The following is a 27961-nucleotide window of genomic DNA, read 5'->3' on the forward strand; positions in this document are numbered from 1 at the left end:
AGTAGAAGTTTGAATTAGTTTAGTTATCTGCACAGAACATTCTTCAATGGAGGAATGATTCACTTGCCTAGAGATATTGCCTAGAGATAGGGGAGGCACTTATTTACAATGGAAGATAACCGTGTATAAGAAGGAATGGGGTGTCTGATCTTTATACAAATATCTCAGGAAGTTTCAGACTGGTTTCAAGGCTCTGATGTGCAATAGTGAATCCCCCTGGGCTCTACATTTAAATGTTTAACTACTGGGCCACTGAGGTAGTGTTTCTACTGGCCTGGATACAGTTTTAACTATATGCACATGTTGGTGTGCTTGTGAGAAAATAAATACTGAATTCAATACTGAATTCTCTTTTTTCATAAGCAAAACTGCAACCAAGCTGTTACCGTATGGTCACGGCAATGCTAAAAGGTTAATTGATTTATACTAATTGTAATAATAAACACTATTAAAACAATAATCGTAATACAAATAATAATAATCCTTCTCGGAGCGTTGTCTCTTGTGTACCTCTCCCAAGTCCGCACTGCTGATAGCAACGAATCCTGTAAAGATTGTGAATGGCATTTCTGACCTGAACATATAGTATCTCAAATGAAAAATTAACAATTCGATCCTGTTCAGCTTCCGTACAGCATGTAAGGGTATCGTTTTTCACTGCTGTCACAACAGACAAACACCTGTATTCTTGCAAACTATACTGTGAGACTGGATATGATGTAAACTAAATGTTGATTTCCCAACAAAAAAAAGCTGTTTTATCTGTCTGGGAAACTGACGGCAAACAAAGCAGAACATGACCTATGAAGCCAGATTAAGTCTTTCCACTCCAATTTCCAAGACAATTTTTGTCTTCATTTTTTTTTTTCATAATGTTTTTCTTTATCAATATTGATTCCAGCACTTTGCTTTTGGCTTAATGGTGCAGTTGGTTGCCAGTGGTGTAGTCCTAAAAATGAAAGTACCGGAATGCCAATAAAATATATATTTTCTTTAAAAAAATTATACACGGGGGCTCCCGAGTGGCGCATCCAGTAAAGGCACTCCACGTGGAGTGCAGGATGCGCTCTATAGTCTGGACGTCGCGAGTTCGAGTCTAGGCTATTCCATTACAGACCGAGGACGGGAGCTTCCAGGGGGCGGCGCTCAATTGGCCGAGCGCTGCCCGGGGGGAGGGAGGGTTAGGTCGGCCAGGGTGTCCTCGGCTCAACGCGCACCAATGACCCCTGTAGTCTGACCGGGCGCCTGCGGGCTTGCCTGTAAGCTGCCCGTGAGCTGCGTTGTTCTCTGACGCTGTAGTTCTTGGGTGGCTGCATGGTGAGTCCGCAGTGTGAAAAAAAGCGGTCGGCTGACGGCACTCGCTTCGGAGGACAGCGTGTGTTAGTCTTCGCCCTCCCGAGTCAGCACAGGGGTGGTAGCGGTGAGCTGAGCCTAAAAATAATTGGCCATTTCCAAATTGGGATGAAAATAATAATTGGCAACGACTAAATTTATAAAAAAAATAAAAAATAAAAAAAAAATATACAAATTCATGTTGTATTTGTTCATTGAGCTTGATTTTATAGGTAATGTATGCGTCTCGCATGCAACTTTTATAAGAACATAAGGAAGTTTACAAACGAGAGGAGGCCATTCGGCCCATCCTGCTTGTCTGGTTGTTAGTCGCTTCTTGATCCCAGAATTTCATCAAGCAGCTTCTTGAAGGATCCCAGGGTGTCAGCTTCAACAACATTACTGGGGAGTTGGTTCCAGACCCTCACAATTCTCTGTGTAAAAAAGTGCCTCCTTATCTAATCTTCATTTCTGATCACAGATCCTTGTTTCTTTTTTCAGGTCGAAAAAGCCCCCTGGGTCGACATTGTCAATACTTTTTTAGAATTTTGAATGCTTGAATCAGATCACAGCATAGTCTTCTTTGTTCAAGACTGAATAGATTCAGTTCTTTTAGCTTGTCTGCATACGGCATGCCTTTTAAACCCAGGATTATTCTGGTCGCTCTTTGCACTCTTTCTAGAGCAGCAATATCCTTTTTGTAATGAGGTAACCAGAACTGAACACAATATTCTAGATGAGGTCTTACTAATGAATTGTAAAGTTTTAACATTATTTCACTTAATTAAAATTCAACACTTTTCAAAATATATCTGAGCATCTTGTTGACCTTTTTTATAGCTTCCCCATATTGTCTAGTTGAAGACATTTCTGAGTCAACAAACTCCTAGGTCTTTTTCATAGATTCCTTCATCAGTTTCAGTATCTCCCATATATTTATAATGCACATTTTTAATGCCTGCGTGCAGTACCTTACACTTTTCTCTATTAAATGTCATTTGCCATGTGTCTGCCCAGTTCTCAATGCTATCTAGATCATTTTGAATGACCTTTGCTGCTGCAACAGTTTGCCACTCCTTATATTTTTGTGTCGTCTGCAAATTTAACAAGTTTGCTTACTATACCAGAATCTAAATCATTAATGTAGATTAGGAATAGCAGAGGACCTAATACTGATCCCTGTGGTACACCACTGGTTGCCTCACTCCATTTTCAAGTTTCTCCTCTAATCAGTACTTTATCTTCGTCAACATTTTTACAAAAAAAAAGTAACCATGTATGTTTCATACAGATGGGAAAAGATGATAAATTGTCACTTGTAGACCTACTGTTGTGTTAAGAACTAGTACTGTAGTTTTAAAAATGATTAATGTTTTATTAAAATGGCGGAGATACTGTAATTGTATAAGTAAAAAAATAAAATGTTTGAATTTATTGCAACCATAGAAGGTTGTGTGTGGTGTTTTTTTTTGTTTGTTTTTTTGGAACCTCACTATAACGCCACCTCACTTTTTGCCCATGACCCTTACCAGACGGTATAAAGAAGGTTTAACTGTGTGTGTATACAGTGCCTATAGAAAGTCTGCACCCCCTTTCACAATTTTCACCTTTTGTTACGTTATAGCCTGGAATTAAAATGCATTAAAATATATATATATTTTTTTTTCATTTATCTACACATCCTACCCCACAACTTCCAAGTGAAAAAATATTCTAGAAATTTGTAGAAATTTAATTAAAAATAAAAATTTAAATATCTTGGTTGCATAAGTGTCCACCCCCCTTGTAATAGCAATCCTAAATTAGCTCGGGTGTAACCACTCGCCTTCAAAATCACACACCAAGTTAAGTGGCCTACACCTGTGTTAAATTGTAGTGATTCACATGATTTCAGGATAAATTCAGCAATTCCTATAGGTTCCCTCTGCTGCGTAGTGCATTTCAAAGCAAAGACTCAACCATGAGCACCAAGGCGCTTTCAAAAGAGCTCCGGGACAAAGTTGTTGAAAGGCACAGATCGGGATGGGTATAAAAAAAATATCAAAGGCCTTGAATATCTCTTGGAACACGGTCAAGACAATTATTAAGAAGTGGGAGGTGTATGGCACCACCAAGACCCTGCCTAGATCGGGCCGTCCCTCCAAACTGGATGACCGAGCAAGAAGGAGACTGATCCGAGGCTGTCAAGAGGCCAATGGCAACTTTGCAAGAGCTACAGGCTTTTATGGCGAAGACTGGTCAAAGTGCATGTGGCAACAATATCCCAAGCACTCCACAAATCTGGCCTGTATGGTAGGGTGGCAAGGAGGAAGCCATTATTCAAGAAAGCCCACCTTGAATCCCATTTGAAGTATGCAAAAAAACACTCTTCTGTAGCCATGTGGCAAAAAGTTTTGTGGTCTGACTAAACTAAAATGGAACTTTTTGGCCTAAATGCAAAGCGTTATGTTTGGCGCAAACCCAACACAATGCATCACCCAAAGAACACCATCCCTACTGTGAAGCATAGTGGTGGCAGCATCATGTTATGGGGATGTTTCTTATCGGCAGGGACTGGGGCACTTGTCAGGACAGGGAAAATGAATGGAGCAAGAAAACCTGCTGCCCTCTGCAAGAAAGCTGAAACTGGGACGGAAGTTCACCTTTCAGCATGACAACGACCCAAAGCACACAGCCAAAGCTACACTGGAGTGGCTAAGGAACAAAAAGGTAAATGTCCTTGAGTGGCCCTGACCTAAATCCAATTGAAAATTTGTGGCATGACTTGAAGATTGCTGTCCATCAACTCTCCCCAAAGAACTTGACAGCGCTTGAACAGTTTTGTAAAGAAGAATGGTCAAATATTGCCAAATCTAGGTGTGCAAAGTTGGTAGAGACCTATCCCAACAGACTCACAGCTGTAATTGCTGGCAAAGGTGCTTCCACCAAGTATTAACTCGGGGGGTGGAGACTTATCCAATTATGATCTTTCAGTTTTGTATTTTTAATATATAATTTTTTTTCTCAATAAAAACTTTTTTCCCCTTAACAGTGTTGAGTATGGTGTGTAGATAAGTGGGAAAAAAAATCCTCATTTAAATGCATGAAACTCGGAGGCACTGACACAACATGTTGCAAATGGCATTTTATGAGAGATGTGTGTTTTACTTTGTACTTTTTTTTTTGGTCACGTTTGGGGAATGGCGTGTAACCTAACCTGTACGTTGGTCATTTGTTTTGCAATAAGTGAAAACCTGTAAAGACTGCTTATTTCTTTTGGGGACAATGATAAAGTTTACTGGTGATTTCAGAACTATATCAAGTTTGTTATGGAAAACTGCTTATCTCAGTGTGATGGTATTAAACTTGGAATTAGAATTAATTATCATAGGTTGTTGAGAGTATAAGGCATTAGGCATATATTAAGGTGTAATTTTGCATGTACACTGAACCTACATTTTTGCACAGAAAATATTGCTTACCTATTGACATGTACGTCTTAAACATTACTTGCCCTATTTTCATTCAACCATTCATTGCCATTTCTTATTTTATTATAATGTGTAGATAGTTGATATACATCCATAAAGCCATGCAAAATGTGAACCTGATGAGCCTTTTTTGTATATTTTTTTGGTAAGTTTTTAAAATGTTTTATTATAAATTTCAAAGGTACAAAAGGCATATCTTGACATAGGTCTACAAGTCTGGTATTCCCACCCACCCTACCCCTATGAAGCACCTTACCTTACATTACCATACAGTACCAATTTATTTTTATGGAGCGTCCTTCATGTGTAAGCATCACAGGGTGCTTCAAAAGGTCAACTCAAAAAAGCTGTACGCTGCTGACTAAGAAAAGGCTACGTTTAAAAGAAAACTATTTGAGCGCTGCAGACAAACTGCAGACAAACTGCAGTGAGGGTGCTGAAGGCCCTGGCAATGTAACTTTTCAGTCAGGTTCTTGGGATTACATTGGCTGCTCTTACAGTACAAGGATGTAAGGAATTAGGAGCTCAATGAAATAGCCAACCTTGTAAGTAAAGATCATGGTTTTAAATTCAGTTTACTGGAAGCCAATGGGTTATGAACGGGGGAGCTGTGAAGTGGATTAGGTATGTGTTAGTTTTCTGGCTGCCACGTCATGACCACTGTATAAATCATTTTAAAATCCAGGGACAATTAATACATTTTGATAGCATTTTAAAACGATAATCATAGCACACCATGATTAACGACTTGTTACAATATTTCTTATCTAAGGGTACTTCTTAGTGTTATAGCAGTGGCAATATGTGATGTGCAAATACAAACCATAACAAGGGGGTTTCCATATAATTGTTTGCTAGGAATAATGAACCCTATACACATCAAACAGATCACGAAAACTTTGATCTGTATTATAAACCAGAGAATGTTGCAGTCCAATAAGTATGGTGTAATGCAGCAGTACAGGGAAAATAAAACTGATTTCTGGTTTCAGTCGATCTCTTCTGGAACAACAGTGAGCATCACATCTTCGTTCCCTCTGCGCACCACCACAGACAGGATGCTATCTGATTGTACAGCTTTGCTAACATCCTCGGTTATGTTGACTGTTTGGCTGTTAATGCTGATGATCACATCATGGTCCTTCATGCCGGAGCTGTGGAACAAATTTTATATGATGGGTCATGGCTCAATAAAAGGACATGGGTTTATAAGATGGCAATTTTGCCTACGCGTGACAGCCAAAAATGCAATATTTACTGCAGACGTTGTTTCACCTTCAATGGATCTAGAATAAGGTGTATTTGCAGAAATCAACGTATCTGTTAGTACATTGTTGTCTTTGCATACATTTCTTTTTTTAACAGGAGTGCCATCTTTAAACAACTTCATTCCTCAGGATGAGGCTCACATTAGATGCAAATTAGGGGAAATTAGCAAAATTGCACATATAAGCAAAAATATTGCAAAAATAAGAATGGCCATTATAGACAAGCTATTTTTTGCAAATATTCCCTATGTTACATCCATTAATGATGAAACAACTTCCATAGTAAATATTTCATTTTGGCTGTCACTTGTAGCAAAATCCCCATCTTACAGGTAGACCTTTTATCCTTTTGAAAGCAATTCATTTACCCATTTTGGAGCAATCGAGGCAGCCATATGGTACAGATGGTCACTCAATAAATTGGTATTTGTTATACCTCCAAGTCAATATAACAAGCAGGGGTGTAGTGGAGCCGGAGCGGGGCGGAGCGGCGCTCCGGCACTTTTTCAATCCATGTTTTTCAATTGCAAATGTTCACATTTATAAATACATATATTTAAAATATTTTCGTGTTCGAATTTTGTCTAAACACTTGTAGTAAGCATTGCCTGCGGCTCTGTGCCAGCTGTGCGAATTTGCGACAGACAGACAGCTAGCTATACGTTTAATAAAGACAAGCTGTCGGCTAAAACATCAAGTAATCTGAAAAACGATGTCACCACAATAAGCAGCACAGTTGCTGCTTTTGATTGGTCCATTATTATGCCATTAAAATATGCTGTCATTCCAGTTTTTTTTTTTTAGCAAATCAATTTTGAAAGTGATGTTGCTGACAACCAATCAGAGAAGGAGGCGGTTCGTTCCTTGGCCGTAACTGAGGTGATGATATTAGTAACGGTATTAATAATAATAAAAAACAACTCGCAAATCAAAAATGTCTGGTCTCGGAGGTAGTAAACGAACTCGTCAAGAGACTTTGATACAATATTTTGGCAATAGTAGTAAAAAACAGAAGATCGTTTGTTGTACGGCAGAAGCAGAACCTACAGTGGAACCAGAACCTACAGCAGTTGAAGAAAAAAGCGCGGAGAAACAGCCATGGCCAAACATCTGGAGTTCTGAGGTATGGGAAGAAAAGAAACAACTTTACACTTTCCTTGACTGTGCGGATGGTAATCTGGGCTGTCGTGTTTGTAGACGTGTTTCTGCGCTGTCAGTTTTGAAAAGTCAGGGTGTTTCTCTGTCTTCTGAGTGGAAAAATTACAGTGTTGGGTACAATGGAAAAACTCGAGAGCAACAGCTACGATCTTTGAGAAAAAAGATAGCTGAACACAAGAAATCCAGCGCTCATAACAAGGCCACTGCATTGTTACAGCAGAACACAGAGGACATTATTGGGAAATGTGTTGACAGTGCAAAAAGGCGAGATCACGAAACTACTTGTAAAATATTTTCTACTGCTTACTACCTTGCAAAACAAAATCGACCCTATTCTGATCATCAGGCCTTACTGGAACTGCAAGAAATAAATGGTGTTAATGTGGGAACTGGTCTTCATTCCAGATACAGCGCCACTCAAATTATCAACCACGTTTCTGATGAAATGGTCAAAAAGGCCTGTGAGAGAATAATACACATCGATGGAAAAATTGCTGTGTTAATTGATGAATCAACAGCTCTGAATGGTTCCCCAGCACTTATTGTGCATCTCAAATGCGAGACAGACAAGACACGTGACCCTCACTTCATGTTTTTGGAGTTAGTTGAACTTTTTGATCAGTCAGCTGAGTCCATAGTGTTAGCGCTTACTAAGTGTCTTCAAAAACACGGGTTTGACCATGCATACTTACAGAAGAATCTTGTTGCATTTGCAAGTGACGGTGCAAGTGTAATGCTTGGGAAAAAATCTGGTGTGGCAAAACGAATTTCAGACATGTACCCCAACATTGTTGTCTGGCACTGTCTAAATCACAGACTCGAACTTGCAGTTGCCGATAGTGTTTCTGAGACTACTGGCATGAACCATTTTCATTCTTTCATGGACAAGCTATACTCAGTCTACAGTAGATCAGCACTAAATCAGCAAGAACTCCGAAATTGTGCGAAGGAACTGGATGCTGTCTTGAGGAAAATTGGTCGTGTACTGGATGTGAGATGGGTTTCCAGTTCGTTCAGGACTGTCTCCGCTGTGTGGGAAAGTTTTGAAGTTCTGTCGACTCATTTTAAAGCTGCCGTAAGCTCTAAGCGGACTTCTGCTGAAAGAGCGACATACAGCGGTCTACTGAAAAGGCTGTGCTCGCCAGAATTTCTCATTGACCTCGGAGTTATGTACGATGCCTTATACGAACTTTCACTGCTGTCAGAGATTCTCCAGAAACGGACTACTACATTGGTTTATGCAGATAAAATGGCACGTAGAACAGTAAGGATTTTTGAATCCATGAATGAGAATGTAGGTACAAAGACTCTTGAAGCGCAGATAGCTGCCATGGAAGGAACATTTAAATCTACAGTGCTGACGTCGAATCCCAAACATGTAAAAATAAATCATAAACAATTCCTTACCAAACTCGCCAATCATATGAAAGAACGACTTTTTACAACCACTGCATCAAATGAGAAGGTATGTTCATAAACCTTGTACAGATTTTTTTAATTTTAATAGCTAGCCTAATTGTTTGCAATTAACGAGCAGAGGGGGGCGTTAATTTCAGTTTCATGTGTAGTATAAAACTGCAACTGAGAAGTATATACAAATAAATTATAAACATCTGCACTCCTGTCAGTCTCATCGCAGGTGCATAGACTAATGTAAATATAAGAATAGAAAAACACTCCCGCACAGTATATGTATTCTGCAAAATCTCACTTTTATTATTTACTTTATTTAATCCTACTCAAAACTACAAAACGCATATATATATATATATATATATATATATATATATATATATATATATATATATATACACAGTTAAGGTTTCGAAAATACATTTTAGAAATGCTACCATTAATTTCAAATAGCTTATTCTTTCAGGCTTCTTCCGAGGTGAATTGCCAAAAATATGAAAGTCTTCTTTCTGAGCTCTTGGTCCTGGATCCACACCACTGGCCTGCAGAACTACCCCAGGGTTATGGCGAAAATGAAGTTGAAAGATTGTGTCGGCGCTTTCAGCTAAATGAACGTATTATCAAAAATGCATTTCGAGATTTTAAGGAGAACAACGGAAGAATTCCAGATGATTTAGCTCCACTTATTAACTGCACACGTGTGATCCCGTGCAGTACTGCTGAATGTGAAAGGGGATTCAGCCAAATGAACTTAATTATAACTGATCAGCGTTCCAAAATTTTAATCAAACATGCTTCAGCCTTAATGTTTATCAAGCTTCATGGACCCCCTTTGAGACAGTGGAATCCAAGCCCTTATGTGACCACTTGGTTGCGACACAATCATCGATCCGCAGATGACAGCCGTACACGGGTGGCAGCTCCAATTTCCAGCGACTCCCCTGACGCTCTGTGGCAGTTCCTATAGTTGACTAAAAACAACCTGTGATTGGTAAGTGCAACTTTTAATTTTCTATAGAGAGGGGAGATTTTACAGAAATTTGTTAAGTAAAATATGTGTTATATTATTATTAAAAAAACCCCGATTAAATCGCGTTAAATGGAAAGTGGGCGTAACTGTTAATACCTCGTTAACTATTTAATTGATTCTCATTGGGACCGCTCCGCTACTTTTTTTTTTACCACTACACCACTGATAACAAGTAATACAGAGAATATACCAGAGATACAGCAACGACCAAATCATCAAGCAGCAGTCCCATAAATTGCTCCCTTCAAAACTTGTATTGGTTGCTGATTTCCTATTTCAGCCTCGACTGCTTTTGCTCCTGTGCGTCTCCTTTTAGCAACTGGCTACTTATTGGACTGCTGCGGACTATATATGTTCTGTGCATTTTAATAAGATTTTTGATTAATATTTTTTGTTCAACTAATGGAAACCAGTTCCTTTGTATTCCCTGTGTTCAATGAATTATATAAATTAAAATTATAACAGCCAATCAAGTTGTCATTTTTTCAGACCATCTACATACAATTGGAACAAAACAGCATTTTTGCATTAACTCATTCTCCATTTGGTTTTATACGATTCCTCCATATTGAAAAAACAGCTACCATCCAGATAACACGTGTTTCCGAACCTTTGTCTGTTTGTGATTAGTTTGCATGATGTCTAGGCACCGGTACACAGATTTTTTTTTTTTTTTTTAAAGCAGCCAATTTCGATTTGATTGAAGCAGAATTCATGAAAGAATCCTTGGCTTTGCATTTTTGTTCAGCGGGGGCCCAAGGCCACCACTCCTCAGATCGCACCGCTTGTAAACTGACTCATGTCTGGCTGATGTGTTGTTTTTTTCCTTCATAAGCCTACATTTATTGGGTCTCAACTGTATTGCTCAAGAGTACGAATGATCGATTTTAATAAAGAGCTGTCATCCATCATTTACTTGCTTATATATCCCTGTTGGGTTCAATTTGAATGTTTTGGTCAATTAGCTGATCAAATGGTGCTTCACAGCCAAATAATGTGCAGCCTCATCACAAAAGAAACAACTTTAGACACAGATATTAATCTTCATCAAGAGGGAAATCAGTATATATTCTTAGTGGTTTTATAACTTTTATCAGTCTCTGGTTTGTTTACATTGCCAAAGGTAGTTTTACATGCAGGCACACAGGCTTACTTGAAGCTTTCTCTGTGAATAACACTGGCTTACTCTTGTTACTCTGCAGCAACAGTGGTGTTTGAATGCCTGTTTAAGCTCAGGGAAGACATTGAAAAAGACTTAACATATTTGTGATTGGATTGTATAAGTATTGTTTACACTACCACCATTGTGGTGTTTTATAGTTATGGATGAAACAGGGAAGCAAAAGAAGAAAATGTTAATAAAAAAATAATATACCCTTTCCCCCCTTATAGGATACAGCACATTTAAATACTATTAAAACAACTGAAATAAACAACGTGTTTCACCGACCCCTATTAGTCCTAACCTTGGACTACTGTACCTAACATTAGATAGTCCAGCCTCTTGTATTGGTGCTAGCTGAGGTCTGTGAAACCAACAGATACATTGCAAAGATAATCTAAGCACCCTGTATAAATGAGTGCATTGCAGAGCTGATCTGGCCTTTGCTGTTTGTTTGCCCAGAGATGCTACAGGCAGCCCCTCACCTCTCAGCTGCTGTCCCAGGAATCACTTCGTACACAAACACTCCCGAAGTCACGTCTGGAAAATCCTTGTCACGGTCCCTGAGCTCTCTGATTAGACTACAAAAAAAAGCAATGGAAAAAACAATGGAAAAATATAATAACTCAGATGGATCAAGGTTCTACCAGTGCTGGTAATTCATATTATCATCAACATTAAAACCCAAGCCAGTACACTAACATTTGAAATATTGTCTGCTTTATTTCTTCTATACTTTATTGTTTGGTTTTACAGACTCTATTAATCTTGGGCTACCTAATGTTACCTTTGATATGGTCGTCCAAGCCGAAACCAGCCGCTTATTCCTTATACTTTATTAATGACCAACATCTCTATTGATATTTCAGCTTGTCTTATCGCATTCCTAATGCATCGTTTTTGCTGTCTTTGTAGCCTTTTGTTAATTCTGGATTCATTTTAGAATCCAAAAGGAATTGTTTTGAAAGAAGATTATTCATGAAGTTTGGAGTCAAATTATTATTTTTCAACAAGCCAAAGTTGATAAAACCTTTGTTTGTCATAGAATACATTTTACATTTAATTTAAATTAATTTATGTATTTCGCCTCCATGGCATGCATTTTGAAATGTCAGATTTCGACATCCGTTTCGAATCCAATTTGAAGATGAAAATAAAAAAATGAATGAATGCTTTTAGATTTGGGTAGCGTACAGTATATCTCTCTCCTCAATAACTTAATATATAAATTATTTTTGGACGTACTTGGAAGAAAGCTGAAGCATTCTGACTCCCATGTATTTCTTTTTTGAAAGGGTCTTTCCTGTAAGTAAATCAAAAACAAGCCTGTTACATGTCTATAAACAACTCGCTACAACCACGTGTTGAGATCTTGTCCTGCGACTGATCTTACCTTTTATTTGTCGATCGTAGGATTCAACAAGGAACTGTCGTATTTTGTCTGCAGGGATTGCAAAGGATATTCCAGCCGTCACCTTCAAGGTGTTCATACCGATGACTTCACCATCCTTAAAACAAACATATTGCTTTACATCATAAGGAATGCTGTTCCCTTATAAGCCCATGTTAGACATATCAGCTATTACTATAAATAATGTTGCATATTACTATCTTATTGTTGCATATTACTATCTTATTCCAGAAATGGTAGCAGGCAGATTGTGTTGCTCTTGAAACACCAGAAGAAACCTTATGCTGTGAATAGAACTGAGTATCAATGGTACTAGTTAAAGCAGGTCAAGCAGGCAAGGGAAAAAGCAAAATGTGGAAAACCTGATTCATAGCAAAACTAATTTACAGCAGCTGCATGATGATGGACTGACTGTCCAGAATATCTGGAATAATGCTGTGAGTCGTTTTGCACATATTTTAAACATTGCTCTTAAAATTTTACATGTGAGTCATAAAAAAGACCACATTCCTGATTTATCTCTGTCTCACATTTCCCTCGGAATTTTTTCATACCTGGAAGCTTGACATTCAGACCCAGTAGGCAAAATGGGTAAAGCATTTAAATGCATTCATTGAAATTCATATTAAGACAACATATGTATTAAACTAAACATTTACAGTACTTGGATTTTTGTTGAGAATTGTGTTCCCTATGGAGAACCATTATGAAGATGAACAAGTATACAGTATAGCCTACATTTGTTTAACCAACCAATTACAGTAGTTGTTAATACTGAGAAAAAGTATAGTTACACAGCACGTCAAAAAGTTATTCTGATTGGTTGTTCATTAGCCCAATCAGTATGCAAAAGAAAGAAAATATTGATCCTCCACTCTGCATATTGATTCCCTATATTGGTTAGAAAACAGGGGACATTTCTAGCCCCACATGTTAAATGTTAGCTGCTGTGGGACAATAGGACAATGAAGGACAGTCCGTTCTTAAGAGGGACAGTTGGCACTATTGGAGGGATAGACGCAAGACAGACGGATTAAAATCCTTCAAGATACTGTGTTGGCTTCAAACCCTGTCTTTGCTTTACTGTCTCAAACTTTGCCAGTCATCAGTTGAGTAACCGTCTTAAATTACACCCTTCTAACAATCCTCAATGACGTCCAGCTCTCAGATTGTGCGCATGGGATCTGTTTAAAAAGCACTGGTTCCCCTCCAGAGCAGCCCACGCAGACAGAGAGGTGTGAGAGCTGAACCACGTCCCACTCCCAGAAGTTTGCAGCTGGCCCTTCAGCTGTTCCCCCAAAAGTATGCTCTGCTACTCAGTATACAGTGAAGTTCGGGTTATCCGTGTCAATGGTGTGGCCGTGATTACGCATGTGTGACGTAAATGCATTCTCTCTTTGCCTCTTTTGGGGTTTTAAATGTGTAATGTTTTATGTGATACCCTATGGGGCCAGCTGTGATTTGTTGTACCATTGTTTTTAATAATATGTCAGTCCACCATATGTAGGTCTTAATGTGTGCTGACATAACACTACTCGTATTAATACAGCTTTAGTTGTTAGTGGAGAGTTGGTCTTACGTGCATGAAGTCATGAATTCAGTTCAAACAATTGCTGCAACCTCTAAGTGACCCCAAGTGAAAAGCAACCCATTCCACCTGATGGCTACAAAAAAATATACTGATGTTTAGACGGTGCACAAACTTCTACAAATTCACCACCTCAAACACTCCCATCTCAGTCTCTGTCGACAATGATAAAGGCATTAGCCCAAACTTTTGGCATTAACATTTGTCTAAGCCGTATGTTAATGCAACACAACACACAAGCCTTGGAGTGTGTTATCCCTCTTACAAAACGGACACAATTTAAGAAATGAAAAAAATAAAAAAAGTTTTATTTATCTTTCAAAAAAACAAACAATTTTATTATACAGTAATCTGTCTGACGTGGGATCAGAGTTAGGGCGGATATGTAAAAAGTAGGATGAATAAATCCTGTTTTAAATACCATTGTAACAATTACTATATTCACACAATTATTGTTTTGAGATTCAGCTTTTATTAGGGAGCTCCCCTAAATCCCTTGTTTAGAAAGATACAGGGTATTCATGCTTGTGACAGAGTAGCTGTCTGCCGTGTGGGTGCGTGCATTCGCTGCTGAGTGACAGGCAGGAGATCGAGAAGGAGGTTGAAGTTGATACACTCCGCAGAACAAGATTTATTTACATATCAACACACTGAAAGCTAACATGACACTACCAGCAATGGCAGCGCACGGAACAGTGTACGAAAACTTTGGTAGGATCTACAATTTCTGAACTAATCTTCTCTGTTCAATACTAAACTAACGTTGCTGAAGAGGTTGATCATGGCAGATAAACGGTTAGGGCCGCTATGCGATGGGTGGATGGAGACCATCTACCCTAGCTAGCAACGCAACCACTCCTTATCGTTAAAGGCACAGTACCATCTGCAAGACGGGCGGCTCAGGGTTTTTCAACTGGGTGGCGACAGCCACTTAGCCGGGTGGCCCGCCCAGCTAACAAGGCCTGGGGAGAACCCTGAATATATACTTATAGCTGATCAGGTTAAACTTGTGAGATGCAATATTTGATTTTTTGAGGAGGAATAGAAACAGTAAGTGATGTGATTAAAAATAATAATAATAATAAGTACACAGTTTCATTTTAAATATACGTTTTAAACTTAATAACTTACCAGGTTAACAAGGGGTCCTCCGGAGTTTCCATACTGAAAATAAAAATGTACACAGGAAATATTATAAAATTCAATCCTTTGTAGTTTTACTTCCGAACTTAACTTGAAATCTTTTTTATTTTTTATTATTTATTTTCTGAAATCAAAATGTATAAATTTACCATTTCAATGTGTAAAAAAACACGCTTACATAAGTGATTAGATTTCTACGCAGCATATTAATCTACACTCAAACTCGGTCAATCACCGACAAAAATAACCATTTCGCGATTTTGGTATTTTGCTCAAATTGCGAATTGGAAAATATCAAACAAGCAAAGAACGAAACAGAAAAGAATATACAGCTTCTGCGGTCTTTGAGTAAAGCGTTATAATCAAATTGAGAAATGTGCTTTGAGCAAATGCAGTCCCCGAACAGATTTTGAAGATGCTGCTCAATCTGCAATCTTGTTCTTACACAGAAATGATATAAACGAGCTAAGTAAAAACAACAATAGAGAACGATACACATAACATAGGATATTATTGGATTGGATTTCTTATCAGTTTACTTATAGAACAGAATGTTTTTTTTCTTTTAGTGGAGAAGAGATTTTGAGTTTTGAGTGTGCAGGGCAGACTCACGTTGATGATGGCATCAGTCTGGATGTACTCCATATCTGAGTCCTTGAGACCCAGTTCCTTGCCCCCACGCTGGGTGGTGCTGACGATGCCAGTGGTCACTGTGTTCTGCAGCGAGAAGGGGCTACCCACGGCGACCACAAACTCCCCGGGTCTCAGGTCTGCCGAACGCCCCAGCAGGAGCACCGGCAGAGGGCTCTGGCAGAGGCAAAGGGAGAGCAAGTTCAGAACACGAGAAAAGTCATTCACTGGCTGAGTAAATGGTAAACCACAGTGTGATAGTGTATGGCCACATTATCCCACAAGCAGATTCAATTTTACACTCAAATATTATACATCTCACACAAAAGGCACATAAAGCAAACGCACATTTTATCAGAAAAAAACACAATTGTGATGCAATACAAGTGGCAAGAAACTATTTAAACTATTGCAGTTCCATTATCATAAGTGATGGACAAATTGAAATATTTACTATGGCAATTGTTTTTAATGTAACAACCACACAGGGGTGTATTTGCAGAAATGAAATGGTCTACTGCCACATTTTTTTTCCATGTGTATCAAGTCCTTTGTAAGTGCTCAGATCCAAACTACTAATAAAACAGGATCACCTGCATTGCTCACCTTCTTGCCTGTCAATGCCTGCGTGTTCTTGGTTAAGGATAGACAGTATTGATTTATACAGCACCTGTATAATATCACACATTGGTATATCCTCTCCTCGGGGCAACCACCCTCTCACTCACTGAGTAATACACTCCACGACAGTCAAGATACCTCCTGTACTCTCCTGACAGTTTTAGCACCATAGATTTGAAGATTTAGTTATCTGTTTTTGTATGCCTGCAGGCCGCAGTAAACATATTATTTATTATTGAAGGAATTTCTCCTGACATACTTGATATTATTGTATTGCTAAGAACAGCCAGCTGGCCAATGTTTCAGAATGGTTAGCTTTCTGATGGAATTCAGTGTTTGAAAACAAACGGTATATTTCTTCATTGTTAACAGTCCAGTATGAATGCTGTTTTGTTTGCATTCTTACAGCTATTTACTCAATTTTTTATTATTTTTGCCTGAAGGAAAAAAAAATCACCACTTGAAATTCAAACATTAATCAGAAAACAAATGTACAGTTTACATGCCAAACTCAATGGGTCTCGGAGAAATCAATGCTTCTGAACCCATGCATCCGATTAAAATCCAATAACGACTCCAGCTCAAAACTGGTTTACATGCACAGAAAATAAAATATTTTGGAATCTATTCCTCAAATGGGTATCCTGAATCCAATTAGATAAACATGCATATAAACAAGGTAAAGACTTCAGACTACAGCCCTTCAATTAAATGTCAGAGTTGTTTATTTCTAAATTGGTAACTTTATTGGGCTCATGATGTTTTGAGGTAAACAGGTTTGAAAATCCTTGTTACTGGTCATTTTTCCAAACTTGTTTAACTCCTTCCAGATCAACTTCTACCTTCCCCTCCTTTCAATTAAGCTTTTACAATTGCAGTAGTCAGTTACTGATTCTTGATCTTACTTCTGACTCGATTTTGATGAGTGCAATGTCCAGTTTCTGGTCCACGTCTTTGACCTTGGCGTCGCAATGCTCTCCATTCTTCAGCTCCACCTTGATGCGCTGCTTGTTCGAGAGAACGTGAGCGTTTGTTACGATCCAGCCATCTTCAGACACAATGAAACCTGAGCCACTGGACACGGGGATCTCCTGGCTGGTAAACGGCAATCTGAAAAAAGAAATAAATAGAATTATGATGAAACAAGTGTCACAACACGTATTGCCTCAAAATTGGCTCAACTGCAAAATTGTCCCCTATTTATTACATCTTAGCTCTTAATATTGCTAAATTAAAAATAGCAACATCTGGCTGGGTATTGCTGTAGATCTGCAGCAGAAAGCCAATACTTGCTGTGGAACAGGAGACGCGTTGCTTGGCAACCAATTGAGCAGTTAGGCTCATCCGGCACTGAGCTGATTGGGAGGTCCGGATTGGCTGGGGGGCGTGTCCGGGGAGGATGCGCACAACTCAAAATGCGTCTGCGCCACAGCTCGAGGCGACTGCACCGCCATTGCTACACAGACGGGCGCTGTGTGGAAGCTAGGCACTTGTTGACATCAAGGAGAGGAGCATCCGCTCCGCAGGATTAACCACTACGGAACCCTTCAACTGCAGGACGGTGCTTGTGAAGGCATTGCCCAGCCAAGGCCGTTTGAAGCATCAGGATTCGCTGTGAGGATGCCGGGACCGGAAGCCCAGAAGTAGGTTAGTTTAGGGGAGGTTGATCCCAAACAGTGTATAGAGAGGGTTTTCGTGGTGTAGTAGGTTCCTGGAGTGGGACGTCTCTTTTAGTGAGGCTAGCGCTCTCCTTGTGTAGAAAACTTTTATTTTTAGCTTTGTTTTGTTTTCTTTATTAAATGTGACACTAGGACTACCATTGCTGGTACCCTAGTGTCAGAAATTGTGTTAATTAAATCTGCGCGCCTGTGTGGTGTGTCAACACCCAATGCTCTGTGTCTGCCTCAGTATTGTTCAGTGATGTCCCACACACGTTATCCTGTATTCAATATAAATGTATTTCTAATTAATCAGTGAAACCCCAGCCCTCCACTCCCACTCTCCCAAAAAAGATTCTAAATTCAAAACCCTTAAAATATTATTCTCAATATTAATATGTTAAACTGTGGATTGCTTGTACATAAAGTAAGCTACATGAATAAAATTGGTATTCATAAAAAAGTGCAACAATAGCAGCTTCAGCTGAAATTAAATCCAAACTTTTTCAAGATGGGGCCCTGTGACAGAAATACAATGAGTTTTGGTTGTAAATCTCCCTCCCAACCTGAGAGGGCACTAAGCAGCGAAAGGGGAAGTCTTTGGACAGGCTGGCCTGACAGTTTTTTCCCCGGCCTGGGAAGTCGGTCAGTCTGGAAGAAGGTGAGACTCCGTTGCAGGAACGTATTGACCCAGAAGGGAAACGACGTAGCAGCTGCAGATAGTAGAGACAGCTGCACTCGTGTACCAAGGGGTCATGCGTGATAGCATAAAGAGGACGGATAATCGCAAATCTTTTCCTTCACTTGATTCGAGAGACAAGGAAATGGAAGGACCGGGAGAAAACTCCTAAAAACTGAAAAAGGATTTGTGAGTGTTTTGTTTGTTTTGTCACTGTTAGTAATTGTCTTTTGTTTTTGTAAATCACTAGACGGCTAACACGTCTCCTGAGATATGGCCTTGGGCCAGCACTACCCGGAACAACACTACACCACAGTCACTGTTTAATTGTTATCACCCACCACGAGCACTGCTGCATGCACCCAGAGTGGTGACCACGTATTGTATTATTGTGGGGCGGATAGGCGGATAACGTGTTTTTATTATTTGGACTGCAATCCATTTATTAAACGGATTACAGTTTCCTTCTGTGTGATTATTTCTACACTGCATCACCCCTGCACCTGTTTCTAATCAGTAGCCACTTTGCCACAGGCCCCCTTTAAAGTCTCAAAGCCAAGTCTCAAAGTTACCCAAAGCGACATTTAATCCTGTCCTATTATAAACTTTATTCTGATTGACAAAAAGGTCAAAAACTGCAGAGGGTTTCTGTTAAATTCCATAAAATTTTAAACTCAAAGTGATCTTCTGTGGCAAATCTTAATACTGTCGTCTGTAAACTCTCAACACGCTTTGAAGGTCAGCTACATTCCAAGGTCATTGTTTCTTGCCAAGTAAGATTAAGTTGTCTTTTCACTTGATGTTTCTGTCTGTGCTGAGATTAATGTTGTGTTCCACAACATATAAACTGGCTTTCTTAACAGTGTTAGTGGTCCAAACCAGTAGACACAATTCTAGAGAGACATGCATCCTTAGGCTCAACATTCTTGCTAAAGCGCCTGTAACTTGTTCCCAGTATTCCCAGACCTTGGGAATATTCCCAAGTATGCAGCTGCGAAACCAGGAGGTGAATATAACAAGGATTCAGTAAACCGTGTCAGATTTTATTGTATAATTTTCCACAATAAGCGTTTTCAAATTTATTTTTCTTTTGGGTGTTCTATATTCCTGATTTGCACTTCACTACATAGGTCTCAAATGAAGAGATTTGCAAACATGTATTTTCATTTAAATCTAGCACAATACCAGGCTAAAGAAATCTCTGTCTTTATGCCTGTCTGGTATTCTTGCACTTCCTAAGTCAAATTTCCACTTCTTCAATGTCATTATTCCTGTCATTAACTACTAAGCAGCTTCCTTATTGACTGACATGCTTTGCAGCCATGCTGTGACCCTTAAAGACACTGCGAAGACAGTAAGAGAATACCTAAAGCCAAATAAATTGATAATTTTATTTGACCTAGTGTGGTACCAAATATATATACATATATATATATATATATATATATATATATATATATATATATATATATATATATATATATATATTTGTTTATAAAAATAGAGTAAGTGCATGACAATTGAGATTTATGGCATTATTTCATCAGCTAAGACCCCTTTAAACTGTGTGGCCAAGTGAGAACTGAACCTGCGAAAGAGCTCCAGGTGCACCACAGCCGGGGCGATCTTGTCCACCACGTCCGCAATGAAGTTGAACTTGTATCGCAGGCTGTCTGGATTCTGGGGACCTGGGGAAGTAAGAAATAAATGAGCAGCTGCTATTCGTTTCAAGAATAGATTGTTCAATCTTATGCATTTCAGATGGACAGTTCTGTATGCATGTGTATGTGCACACAATATATATGTATATTACTGGACCAAAAAAACATATTCAAATACTGGACACCATATTAACTGAAGGACCCGGTATACACGTTCTGTTGCCCTGATGGAGAAAGTTTTCAGTAGCCTGACAGTAGCCTATATGTGACATAAGCTAGATCAGCCATAGTGTCTTTATAAAACTAAGCACCATCTATTGACCAAGTTTGGAACACATTTCCTTTTGTTTTGCTGGCAATACACTAATGTGCACTAGATGGCGCTGGTGCTTACTAATTTAAAGACACTTTGGTTGATATCGCCTGCATTGCATATTGTCTATGGCAGGAAACTAGAACTGAAGAACAGCTTCTGAATCATCACTTTAACACACACTTAGCAAAAAATAAAGATACAATGTTTGAAAAATTGCCACTCAATAACACTGTAAAGATCATAAAAAAGGCAAGGAAACAGTAAAAAAAATATGTGAAGCTACTTTCTCTTGACAAATATATTACCAAAGTAATATAATAATAATAATAATAATAATAATAATAATAATAATAATAATAATAAAAAGTGCTTCTATATTAGCTAGAAACAACAATTCTAAGCTCTCAGAATTCACACCTGAAAATTCACATTTAACTAGCATGTTTTACAATTGTACTGCCAGCAAAATATTCTGTATACTGCCTGCATTGGCAAACTAAAGGCAGGTTAGGTGTTTCAAATTAGAAGCCAATAGGGTTTGTTTGAAATACTTGGATAAACAGTTATTCCACATCGTGAAAGCCTATTGGCACCTAACCAAACTGTGTACTGTTTCCAGCCTTCTTCAAAACGTTTAATCTAATTAGCATTGGTTTTCTTGTGTATAAAATCTCCTGGTTGTTTGCTTGTGTTTTGTATTTGAATTCAGGGTCTGATAATATACTGTGATGTGTACTGGAGTTTTGGAAACTAGCATTCTTCAATGGCACTGTAGTTCTTTTTTTTTACTGCTCCTAACTGTAAACCACTCCTAAGCAACTTAGCTGTTTCTGAAAATGCCAAAACTGTTTTATTGCTTTCAAAAAATGAGCTTTCTTCAAAACAGGGCCCCTAGTTTGTTGAAGGACGGTGAAATTATTTTTGTATTTGTCCGTTTTTTGATTTGACAGCGCAAGCAATTATTCTGAGTGGTGAATTGCACTTACTGATGAGACCTGTCTTCAAAGCTGGGGCAAAACAGCAGACAGTATGTGAGTGGACAGGTGGTCACACACATATATAGGCAAATATATAATTTTCCCAAGGACACAGTCATTAAATATCAGGCATGCACGGGTGTTGCACAGGCATATCGCCAGTCTAGAGCAACATTCTTTGTTTTGTTTTCTTTTTACTTTTACAGTAACCACCAAAACAAAATGTCTGGACTTGTAACAAGCAAATAAATGTTTGTACAGTATATGCAAATCAATACCCAACAACTATTAACAGTGAATGCATACAGGAGCAAATGACTCCCACTTTCAGAAGTAAACTGAAACCTGTTTAGTGCTGATTTACACAGCACACACTATGTTTTGTCATATCCAATGGAATGGCATGATTTAAAATCAAAACCAACCATATCAAACCCAATCTGTTTCTCCTTAAAGACACCCTTATAACCACCTTATCCAGAACCAAAGTGTTTGTCGACTTAGTTTGATAACGTTTTGACCTCGCCAAGCCACAACTCCCCATCTTATATTTGGCTGCCAGTATTTATTATTATTATACATGGTAATTGCATAGCAAGGTGTAATAATAAAGCAATGTAAAGCAAACCATGGTACACTATGGTAAATGCATAGTGTAACCATGGGAAAAGCATGGGCAAACCTGCAAAACTACTGTTCAAATTCTGGTAAACTTTTGGTTTTACCCCACATAGAGTGCTCTTCCTTTATAATGCTGTAGTTGGGGGCTATAGCTAAGAGACATCTGTGTTCTGTCTAAAAATGAGAATGCATGTGCTTGGGGAAAATCATTATGTGTGGTATGTTCTGCAGTTTAAAGGGTGTACTTATCCCAAGGGAGCACTACTGTATATCCAGCATCTGCCTCAGTATGCCTCTGGAGTAATGACTCACATGTTAAGGTAAATGCCCCAAGGATGGCTGAAGATGATGGGTATGACATGCTGTTGTAGCTTGGCATGCTTCAGCCTATTAGTTGCCAGAAGCAATGGAGCATAAAGAGATCTCTTATCTCAAAATATCTGAATCTCGATTGGAAGGTGACATGATATTTTGCTTGTCTGGAGCATGCTGGTAAAATGATTGTCAAGAATTATCTACAAATGTATTTTAGGGAATTTTACATAACATCTAAAAGAATCGGCAATCATTAAGTGCAAATACTGTATACTGGAACTGACCCTCAACAAGTTATGCAACGCTGTTTTGACAGCACTTGCTACATGTGTGCTTCTAGATCAGAATTACAATACAGTTCTACTTCAGTAAATTGTCATGTACTATACCTTACTGGACAAGGCCCCCCCCACTTTTGTGTTCCAAATCCATTTGTGTTCCAAATCCATTGTGTTGCCATTGCTGGGCTGTGCTATTGCATGTCAATGGTTCTGTTACTGTTTCATCAGGGTAACATACATGGTGTTCCAATGGGTTTTTGCTAGGGAGCTGTTTGACTGAATTAGTAAGCCAACTGTAGTACACTTTCAGTGTCTCCAGTATTTTTTCACGTTGCAACATTTTTTATACATTTGCAGCCAATTGTACACTGCATGAAATATACTGGGGGAAAAAAACTCAGCCTTTCTTTGTCAGCTAACTAACAGGAAGTCATTTTCCATTACAGAACCATTGATGAAAATCTAAGGCCACTACAAAAATCTCTCCCTTTATCTGTTTTGCATGTGCCAGGTGGCTAGAAACTAAATTAATAGCCATTCCATTTGCATTAGGACACATAAGCAGCAGCAGTAGGGTTTTTCTAGGGTTTAGAAAGAAGACGAAATAAAAACACAAACTAGCCAGACAGCTCCATCTGTGCACCGTAGGAGAGCAAGCACTTACAAGTACATATAAAAAAACACACACACTATACTGTTTTTGCCCCAAGAAAGGATTTTATGTGCCGGGGGAAGCTAAAACTACCTTATAAAATATTAACTGTAAAGAAGGTCTGCTTTTTAACAATAAAAGCTAAATTATACTGGAAAAAAAAAACACATTAAACATTAGATTTCGTAAAAAGTGCACCTGATCTAAAAATACTAGGAATTAATCCATGAACAGACCTCCACAGAACAGCAGTCAGCATTCTTCTACATACCTTCTTGCTAAATCATGCTAAATCCTGTTGTGATCCTCCAGGGTTGAGTTTTGCTCATAGAAACATGCATGCCTGTGCAGTGCAAACCATAGTAGAGCGATAATGACATTTTCAACTATCGGTTCTTCTACAGTACAGTACAAGTGGTTGAATATTTTGATCACCACGTTCGGTCGCCTGTATAGCATAGATAGGACATTTAACATGGTACAATTATACATGCAGTGACAGAAGGGCACATTTATTTTATATTAAAAAGATTCCCTTTTAACACACTAGTTTTTAGACAGAGGAAGAGTCCAAACATTCTTCCTAAAGAGAGTGTGTATGCAGTCAGCGAGCCAGGCCCGTTTGCACTAGCAGGTACAGAGCTGTTATTATTTCAGAATACGGAGTACCAGAGACAGCAAAATGAGCCTAAACTGCTTGCTCTGTGAATAATGACTTCACCGCAGAGCCATGCTGTGAATTTGCTGGACTGGCTGTGTCACAATGAAATATAGAATGAATACTTGCCCATATGTGTTTTTAGTCCATCCCAGCAGACTCAGTAAGAAAACAGTTTATTTCCAGCACCACAATACAAACTGTCAACATTGTGTTCCCAACTCCTATCTAATTCATATTAAATTATAAATACAGACAGTGTGCTGCCAAATCTTGCAGTACTGGGATAGGATACTGTATGTCTCCAACAACAACACATATTTTATTGCAAGGCAGAATCAACCTTGTCACACTGCTGATGCTGTTTCAAAGCAGTTATTCATGCGGTTTAGAGTTGATTTTAAGGTTTTGATTTTGACTGATAAGGTTCTGATTAGACTTGTCCTGCTTCTTTATCTGTCTGAATTGCTGTCTCCTTATGACTCCAAACACACTTTACATTAGCATGGTCGAAATGCAAACGAAGGGAGAAAGGGCATTTTTTTATTATGCCTACCTTTGGAACTCCCAATCAGATTTTCCAAGTCTGTTCCAATTCTGAAGGCGCACTTGTTCGAAGGAGCATTTTCTAATACAGAGCTAATTATGAGTATAGGTTTTCATAGCTAATAAAAATAGAGACCATAATAAAGTAATAAACGAAAGTATGAGGCTTTACACCAGACTGGGAGAAGGAGTTCGCTTTCGCTGAACAGTGGTAAACCTGTGTCTGTAGCCTGTACAAGGCGAGCAACCTCAAACATCATGAAAACACATTTTCATCTGAATATCCTCCTGGATAAAGCTTAAGGCTGCTTTCAGCGTTTAGTAAAGAAGCTGATTTAACGACTCAAAAAGGTTTTGTATGGCAAGCATGGATTGTCGCACGTGGCAAACGTTGTTATTCAGATGAATGAATGTTTTTTATAAAAATGGAGTGTTGGCGCTAGACTAGAGAATGCATTAAATGTTATTTGTCATCCACAGAGCTCAACAAAATTTAATACACGCAGCAGTCATAAAAAATACACATCTTTCTTTTTTTTAAAACCCAGCATTCAGATCTTCAAGGGAAGAGCTTGTCAATAAGAATCCTTACAAACATGTGTGTTTTTATGTTGTGTTTTTGGTGAAATCAGGTCAGTTATTGTATTTTGCTTCATAACAACTAAATATATTTTATTTAAAGTGCGTAATACATACAGTATAAACAGAAATAATGGAAAAACACCAGTGTGTTACATTTAAAGTTTAATACACTGTAGATCTAGCCTAACAACTACTGTACTGCACAACAATGCTAGCACTTAAAATGTCTTGCTCGCAAACATTTCATGTTTTACAGTATGTGTCTTGCGGCAATCGACCATATGGAAATTTTGGTATGCGTCTGGTAGGGTTAGGAAGTTTGGCCACCCGTGTGTTATACCATGGTATCCTAAGTATAGTAAAGTGCAGTAGTAAAGCAATCGTGTATGAATAAGCATGGGAAAACCACGGTAAACTGCACAAGTACAGTGCACATTCAGTTTATTTAATTCTTTCTCCAGACTTAAACTTTGCAGTTAAAGTAATTATATTTTCTCAATCTTTACTACCTCTCAACACACCTCATGTCCGCAGCAGTTCATTGAGCATGAAACTTCTGAAGTTTGAAAAGCGCCTTACGAGCAAACTGTCAAACTTGTAATAATCTCAAGCCAATGCTGGAAATAAATGAGGTGATCCAAGCTGTATTTACCAGTGGTGTCTAGTGGGGAAAATGTGGAACTGTAGTTGAGTTTATTAAACCATGCTGCGGCAGGACAGCGTCCAGGCCCAAGCTGTTACCGGAGAGACTCAGAGACAGAAGCTGCAGTGAAGTGCTGTTGCCGGGCGTTTAATGTACAAACAGAACAAAGAAAAAGGCACAAGGGCCAAAACAAAAGGTTAAACACAAAACAATATAATATAGACTGGGCATTCACTCACACAGCACAGTTACACTCACCTGACTCCCCTTCCCAAACAAAGGATTGTCTACCCCTATATACAGGTGGCTATTCCCCAATTAGCACTCAATAGAAAACTTAGCTCTATACACAAGCTTTCATCCTGCCACACGTGCCAATTAGTTTAGCCAACATTACTACACATAAGTCTAATTGTCTAAAATGTTACTCAAAGCTGCATATAACACAAACCTGCTATTGTACTGGACTTGATTCTGTTCTCAAAAATGCATGTGTTTTATATCTGAAAATTAAGACAATAATATTTTTTCAGAACTGTTGTCAACTTAATTCTTGTACTTTTTATCTCCTGAAAATGTGTTGTTATCATCTTACAGTACAGCATCGCAAAATACCACTCGACAGAGAAAAACCCCAAATACCACTTGACAGAGAAAAACCGAGACATATAGCGTGTATCTACCTGTAAGGGGCACAGTCTGTAACACTTTTTTTTTTTTTTTTAAACAAAACTAGAATCCAAACTAAGTTAATTAAATGTCTCTTAAGCACAGTTTTGGATCGCATTTTGTAAAACGAACTTGGTATTTTCTCCTTTATTTAATGACTGGTTTTAACTGTTTGAAAATATACCCCTTATTTTATTATGGAAAACCATGCAATATCCTAATTTATAACAGACAGTTAATATTAATACAAGAATAATAGTGGTTATTATTAGTTATATTATTATTAGTAGTAGAAGTAGTCGTAGTAGTACATTATTTGTAACAACATGTTTCTGGGCATTCACAAAGTTGAGTAAATTGAGTTGAGTAAATTGTAGCAGGGTAATTACATTACCGAGTAATTACATCTGACACAACTGGACAATGAAGATGAAGAGGAGAAAGCCTCGCTTACCAGAATCACAGGGGCTCTTCTGTATGAGGATCACAGGTGGGGTGCTGTTCAACACGGCCCGCCTGTTCTCGGCTTTCAGTCGGCATGTACTGGGGTAGGTCCTCCCGTCGCTGCCACACACCTGCCCGGTGGAGGAGCACACACACGAGCCCCGGCGATGGTGCCTGCCGGGCGGGAAGACGCATTGCATCCCTTCACCGCAGACCCCCAAACCGCGCCCGCAGATGTCACCTTCCCCGGAGCTGCAGACATCGCAACACCCACAGTCATCCTTCACTTCCCCATAATAGCAAGGGCTGGGGACAGTGGCACACCGAGACGCATCACAGATCTCCGGGCAGGGCGTCTGTCTTTTCTTTAACAGTCGTGAGTCCACCACAGTCGCAAAAAGAATGCATGACGCTATCAATCTTAGAACCATGTTGAATGTGAATGTTGAACAAAAAAGTTCTGTAAAAAAAAAAAAAATAATAATAATCAACGAAGGATGTGTGTAAGTTTCTAATCAGACTGTGTCGTTGCCTGAACAATTAGTTTTTAAATCACAGCTTGCCCTCATATTCAAACGTCCAAACTTCAAAACTTCACATATAAAAACTGATTTTAAGACGTGATTAATGCATCGCAAAAAGTCTAAAAGCGACACAAAGCTTTTTAAACAGTTTTACTGAAAAAAAAGGCGTTATTCTTTAAAATCAAAGATTTTTGCCGGAACAACAAATAAAAACGTGCACATAAATTCGGAGGCAAGCATAAGTGTTGTATTAATGTACACAGCTAGTTCAAATCTCATTCTGGGTGTTTTGACAGCTGATGTGGTAAATTCGAGCAGCTATAATGGTCACCCTAACGACCCCTTGCGCAGTAACCAGTAACCAGGAATTCAATTGCGTGTCTAAATGGGAGGAAGAGAGGTGGGATTGGGTTATTATGTTTGTGTGTGTGGAGAGAGAGAGAGAGAGAGAGAGAGAGAGAGAGAGAGAGAGAGAGAGAGAGAGAGAGAGAGAGAGAGAGAGAGAGAGA

The 27961-nt window shown here is 38.8% G+C and overlaps 2 protein-coding genes across 2 annotated transcripts; one reads left to right on the plus strand and one right to left on the minus strand.

The window, feature by feature from the left end:
• Window positions 1–4624: 4624 nt before the first annotated feature.
• Window positions 4625–27873, minus strand: LOC131706735 (serine protease HTRA1-like). The gene is made up of 9 exons (XM_059008388.1): window positions 26939–27873; window positions 20152–20251; window positions 17132–17336; window positions 15588–15782; window positions 14964–14996; window positions 12227–12341; window positions 12079–12136; window positions 11319–11414; window positions 4625–5956 (listed from the first exon to the last, which is right to left on the minus strand). Exons 1-9 carry the CDS (start codon window positions 27357–27359, stop codon window positions 5791–5793), a joined length of 1389 nt encoding a protein of 462 aa, XP_058864371.1. The 5' UTR covers window positions 27360–27873; the 3' UTR covers window positions 4625–5790.
• Window positions 6519–9959, plus strand: LOC131706734 (E3 SUMO-protein ligase KIAA1586-like). Its single transcript, XM_059008387.1, has 2 exons — window positions 6519–8693; window positions 9108–9959. Exons 1-2 carry the CDS (start codon window positions 7005–7007, stop codon window positions 9606–9608), a joined length of 2190 nt encoding a protein of 729 aa, XP_058864370.1. The 5' UTR covers window positions 6519–7004; the 3' UTR covers window positions 9609–9959.
• Window positions 27874–27961: the final 88 nt, after the last annotated feature.

The sequence above is a fragment of the Acipenser ruthenus genome, chromosome 37 (genome assembly GCF_902713425.1).
Source record: "Acipenser ruthenus chromosome 37, fAciRut3.2 maternal haplotype, whole genome shotgun sequence".
NCBI classification, from domain to species: domain Eukaryota; kingdom Metazoa; phylum Chordata; class Actinopteri; order Acipenseriformes; family Acipenseridae; genus Acipenser; species Acipenser ruthenus.

Excerpts from the sequence above, each read along its gene's own strand:
- LOC131706734 (XM_059008387.1), top strand. The coding sequence starts at position 7,005 with ATGTCTGGTCTCGGAGGTAGTAAACGAACTCGTCAAGAGACTTTGATA. Across the intron at positions 8,694-9,107 it reads CCACTGCATCAAATGAGAAG|GCTTCTTCCGAGGTGAATTG; the intron begins GTATGTTCATAA and ends TTATTCTTTCAG.
- LOC131706735 (XM_059008388.1), bottom strand. The coding sequence starts at position 27,359 with ATGGTTCTAAGATTGATAGCGTCATGCATTCTTTTTGCGACTGTGGTG. Across the intron at positions 15,783-17,131 it reads TCATCAAAATCGAGTCAGAA|AGCCCTCTGCCGGTGCTCCT; the intron begins GTAAGATCAAGA and ends TGCCTCTGCCAG. Across the intron at positions 14,997-15,587 it reads AGACTGATGCCATCATCAAC|TATGGAAACTCCGGAGGACC; the intron begins GTGAGTCTGCCC and ends TTTTATTTTCAG.